We start from the raw sequence: 5,642 nt of genomic DNA on the forward strand, positions 1-5,642 counted from the left end.
TCTTGGACTGTATTCCTGTCGTCTGAATAAACCTTCTGCTTTACTGGATGGCTGAGAGTCATGGTGAATCGCAGGAAGCCGGGGGTGCAGGGCCCTGAGTCCCCCACACTCCGTGACAGGGGGCAGGGCCCTCTGGCTGCCCCAGGACTCCGCCCGGGCGGACTCACTGTGGGAAGCGCACGGAGGGGCAGATGCTGAATGCTTCGAGGTCAGACCCAGGAGGTGAAGCCGTGTGAGTTTCTTGCCCTGGAGACAGTCTTCTCCGAGGGAGAGGAGGCTCCCCAGAGTCCTGCCTGGCTTCGTAGGGAGCAGTTCCAGAGCATCGCCCGGGGACTGTGTGACACCAGTTACCGGGACATTTCGTACCTAGCACCGAGCCACTATGAACGGCCCCCGCCTGCAGGGAGCCGGCCAGGTGGGCCCAGCCGGAGAGCCAAGAACGGAGGCAGAGCCAGGTGGGAACGAGACCGAAGGGCCCAGCGGGAGCCGGGGGCACTGCCTGGCCGGCTCTGGGTAACCCGGATGGGCTGAGCTGAACCTGTCTGTTCTCCACGCTCACCAGGGCCTGTGCCGGGGGCCGGGTGACGAATAAACCCGGCTGTTCTGACAGCGCCGTGTGAGCGTCACTGCAAACGCCGGGCGAGTCCCCCCCCGGGACCGGAGCTCATGGAGGGCAGCAGGGGGGGCTGCAGGCCCCGAGCTCCAGCCTAAGGAGGTGGTGAAGCCGCGTGGCCAATCCTGGAGGAAGGGGGAGACCCCTCGTGGTCTGGCCCACTGATGGGTTCCTTATAGAGACCGTGAGAGCTGTCCCCTCCCGGTGCCACCCCTGGAGCCACCCCCAGAGCCGTCCCCCCCGGTGCCACCCCCAGAGCCGTCCCCCCCCGGTGCCATGCCAGGGTGGCACTTTCATGCTCTCATGCGACACTCTGAGATACCGATTCCCCACCCCTCTGTGACGCCCGGGGCGTTATGGGCCATCTCAGGCCCTGGCTCGCAGGGGATGATCTTGCCCAGGTCCTGGGAGGGCCGTGGGGACGGTGACAGCTGCCCCTCCCCCCCCCCCCTGAACACCTGGGTCCGTTTCAGAGCAGGGCCTCAGCAGCGGTGGTTTCCTGCCCTGGCCCCGGGACACGAGGATGGTGCTGATAAAGGGGGTGGGGGAACAGATGTTGTGTGGCATCCTGTGGTGGTGGCCTATTTCACCCCATGGGCACGTCACCAGCACCGCGGTTCCTCGCAGCTCCGGCCCTGACTGTGCGTCCGTCGCTCAGTGTCTCTCTCTCTCTGTCTGCTGCCCGCCCACCCGCCCGCCCCTTCCCCTGGGCCCCGCCCCTCAGGGGGAAAACCAGTCTCAGCGAGCCCCCCCCCTTCCTGTAGGTCCTACAGATAAACAGCCTGCTTGATTTGCTCTCTCAGCCGGGGAGGCGGGTGCTTACTTTGGTAACAGCAGCAGTGCAGGGGCTGACGCTGCCTCACTGCACCCCCCTCCCACTGCCGCATTCATTGCTGGTGGGCGCAGGGAGCTGCGGGATCCCCGGGTACCAGTGCCGCTGCAGTGCATTGTGGGAGATTCCCAAGCACTGCAGGAGCGGGAGGTGGGAGGCAGAGCTGGACCAAGCGGGAGGCGACGGCTTCGGTCAGACGGGTGGGCATGAGGCGTGTTACACACGTGTCACTGAATGCAGGGCTTCTGCAAAGGCATCATGGAACACAGAGAGAGTAGCTGTCTGTCTGTCCATCCCCTACATCTCATCTCATCTATCTATCTATCCATCTATCCCCATACACCCCCTCTATCTATCTATCTATCTATCTATCCCCATCCACCCCCTCTATCTATCTATCTATCTATCTATCTATCTATCTATCCCCATCCACCCCATCTATCTATCTATCTATCTATCTATCTATCCCCATCCACCCCATCTATCTATCTATCTTATCTATCCTGTGACAGGTTGGGTCACAGAAACCCCCTTGGGACTGACACCCAGCTGCCAATGGGATCCAAACCCCAAACAAATCCGTTTTACTATGTATAAAGCTTATACAGGGTAAACTCATAAATTGTCCGCCCTCTATAACACTGATAGAGAGATATGCACAGCTGTTTGCTCCCCTAGGTATTAATACTTATTCTGGGTTAATTAATAAGTAAAAAGTGATTTTATGAAGTATAAAAAGTAGGATTTAAGTGGTTCCAAGTAATAACAGACAGAACAAAGTAAATTACCAAGCAAAATAAAACAAAAACATGCAAGTCTAAGCCTAATACGGTAGGAAACTGAATATAGGTAAATCTCACCCTCAGAGATGTTGCAATCAGCTTCTTTCACAGACTAGACTCCTTCCTAGTCCGGGCCCAATCCTTTCCCCGGTACAGCCCTTGTTCCAGCTCAGGTGGTAGCTAGGGGATTTCTCATGACTGGAACCTTCTTTATTCTGTTCCACCCCCTTATATGGCTTTGGCACTGGGCGGGAATCTTTTGTCCCTCTGGGTCCCCACCCCTCCTTCTAAATGGAAAAGTACCAGGTTTAAGATGGATTCCAGTACCAGGTGACAGGATCACATGTCCTGTGAGACCTCAAGCCTTCATTCTTCCCGGCCTGACTCACAGGAAGGTTTGCAAGTAAACAGAGCCATTTACAACCAATTGTCCTAGTCAATGGGAGCCATCAAGATTCCAAGCCACCATCAATGGCCCACACTTTGCATAATTACAATAGGACTTCACAGGATATATTTCTTCAGATACAAGAGTGATACACTTATACAAATAGGATGACCACACTCAGTAGATTATAAACTTTGTAATGATACCTTACAAGAGACCTTTTGGATGAAGCATATTCCAGTTACATTATATTCACTCATTAACATATTTTAATAAAATCATATAGAGTGCAATGTCACACCCTCCTCCTGAACTTACTGCCAGAGACTTGGACGCTGTCCATGGCGGAAGCAGTATACCTAAAATTCATCTTTGGGCTTCCCTCTGGGGCAGACACTCCTGTGTCCCCCAAAAAGGAAGGAGACCCTGATCCAGCTGTGGGCTCACAGCTACCAGCTATGACAGACCCTTCACTGGCCAGCAAAATCCCCCCATTTCACTCAGGTTGGGCTTGCTTCCAGCTACAGAGTCCTTGGGGTCTGTTCCCACCGCAGCAGTCACCAGGACCCCAACTTCCAGCTCCAGGATACATGTCTCTGTGCATCTCTTCCACTCCATTACAGCCAGGTCATGCTTCTGGGCTTTTGTGCTTGTCTCTGGGCTTAAATTTCTTTGTCTTTTAAATCCAGGGTTTGCTGGTGGGCAGTGTCTCAAAGCAATCAGCTCTGGACAGATCCTGCCGACTATGCCACTGTGATGGGTTGGGTCACAGAAACCCCCTTGGGAACTGCCAGCTGATGTGCTGAGACTACCTCTGAGCCCGTTTTCCCTGACAGCTTGGGACTTCAGTACCCTGCCTTGCTGAGCCAGACATGCTAACCTGCTGTAAACACAGACCCAGGTCTGAACCACGTCCCCCCAAAGCTGCAGACTTAACTGAAAACAGCTTCAGAAGTGCTCCAGTCTCTAGCACCTGGACACCCATCTCCCAATGGGATCCAAACCCCAAATAAATCCGTTTTATTCTGTATAAAGCTTATACAGGGTAAACTCATAAATTGTCTGCCCTCCATATCACTGATAGAGAGCTATGCACAGCTGTTTGCTCCCCCAGGAATTAATTACTTACTCCGGGTTAATTAATAAGCAAAAGTGATTTTATTAAATATAAAAAGTAGGATTTAAGTGGTTCCAAGTAATAACAGACAGACCAAAGTAAGTTACCAAGAAAAATAAAACAAAAACATGCAAGTCTAAGCCCAATATAGTAGGAAACTGAATACAGATAAAATCTCACCCTCAGAGATGTTGCAATCAGCTTCTTTCACAGACTAGACTCCTTCCTAGTCTGGGCCCAATCCTTTCCCCTGGTACAGTCCTTGTTCCAGCTCAGGTGGTAGTTAGGGGATTTCTCATGACTGCTGCCCCCTTTGTCCTGCTCCACCCCCTTTTATAGCTTTGGCACAAGGCAGGAATCTTTTGTCCCTCTGGGTCCCCACCCCTCTTTCTAAGTGGAAAAGCCCCAGGTTTAAGATGGATTCCAGTACCAGGTGACATGATCACATGTCCTGTGAGACCCCCCCAAGCCTTCACTCTTCCAAGCCTGACTCACAGGAGGGCTTGCAAGTAAACAGAGCCATTTACAACCAATTGTCTTAGTTGCTGGGAGCCATCAGTAGATTATAAGCTTTGTAATGATACCTTCCAAGAGACCTTTTGCATGAAGCATATTCCAGTTACATTATATTCACACTCATCAGCATACTTTCATAAAATCATATAGAGTGCAAAGTCACACCCCCCCATCTATCTATCTATCTATCTATCTATCTATCTATCTATCTATCTATCCCCACACTCCCCCTTTCCCCCCCTTGCACACTATCCATCCCTCTCTGCTCTGGCTAGCGGGTGTTTCGCTGGAGGATAACAGCCATTCTACTGCTGCTGGACGGTGTCATTCCCTGGGGATGCCTGGCAGAGAGCTCTCCACCAGGGAGGTGAGTTCGAATCCTGATGCCGACAGTGCGTCGCTCCCTGACACCTGCCCGGTGACGCTCTCTGGGCCGTGATCCCAGCCCAGCCGCCGGCCCAGGGCAAAGACCACGACGGAGACGCCGGCATTGGAAAGCACCAGGACGAGGCCGACGATGACGAGGTGAACGGTGTCGATGCGCCGGGGGTCGGTTCTCTCTGCATCCCCTGCGCCAGGTGTGACCATTTCTGGGTGCCGCGTGCTGTCCGTGGGGCTGGGAGCTTCCCACTCTGAGAAGGGAGCAGGGGACAGCAGGTGAGTCCGGGCTCCCCTGGCAAACTCCGTCCCCCCAAACCCATCCACTCCCCTGCTCGAAGGGTGCAGTGACCCCTTTGCCCCAGCCGTCCAGATATGGAGGGTCCCTGCTCCCCTTTACGGCCCCCAAGTTATGTGAGACCCTGCTTTCCCCCACTGTCCCCTGGATATGAGGGGGACCCTGCTTCCCCCACTGCCCCATGGATATGGGGGGGACCCTGCTTCCCCCCATTGCCCCCCCAGATATGGGAACCCCCCTTACCCCTAATTGTGGGGGATCTGTGCCTTGTAGCATATCTCTCTCTCTCTCTGTCTATCCCCCTGCTTCCTCCACTGCCCCATGGATGTGGGGGGGACCCTTCTTCCCCCAACTGCCTCCCCAGATATGGGGGGACCCTCCTTTGCCCCTAGATCTGGGGGATCTGTGCCCGGTAACAGCTCTCTCTCTTTCTCTCTCTCCTTGCGGTATCCCGGCGCCCCCCATGGTTCATCCCCTCTCACCTGTCACCGTGAGGCGGGTCCCAGGGACACCGCGCCATTGCTCCCATTCGCCGTCGTTCTTCTGCACCCTGACGTGGCAGATGTACTCGCTGGCGTCCGACTCCCACAGCCGGTTGATGCGGATCGAGGCCGTTCGGCTCCCCCGCGGGTCCCTGACCAGGACGATGCGGCCCTCGTAATCCGGGCGGGTGAACCCCTCAGTGTGATTGTAGATAAACTCACCATGGTACCCCCCC

The 5,642-nt window shown here is 54.7% G+C and overlaps 1 protein-coding gene across 1 annotated transcript; it reads right to left on the reverse strand.

Moving 5' to 3' along the window:
* Nucleotides 1-4,572: 4,572 nt before the first annotated feature.
* Nucleotides 4,573-5,638, reverse strand: LOC112122838 (paired immunoglobulin-like type 2 receptor alpha; the record flags this gene model as incomplete). Its single annotated transcript, XM_024221549.1, has 2 exons — nt 4,573-4,871; nt 5,407-5,638. Coding segments are annotated over 2 exons (531 nt in total), but the record flags the coding sequence as incomplete, so codon positions are not given.
* Nucleotides 5,639-5,642: the final 4 nt, after the last annotated feature.

Source organism: Terrapene carolina, unplaced genomic scaffold (genome assembly GCF_002925995.2).
Source record: "Terrapene carolina triunguis isolate 2854851 unplaced genomic scaffold, T_m_triunguis-2.0 Scaffold33218, whole genome shotgun sequence".
NCBI lineage: Eukaryota > Metazoa > Chordata > Testudines > Emydidae > Terrapene > Terrapene triunguis.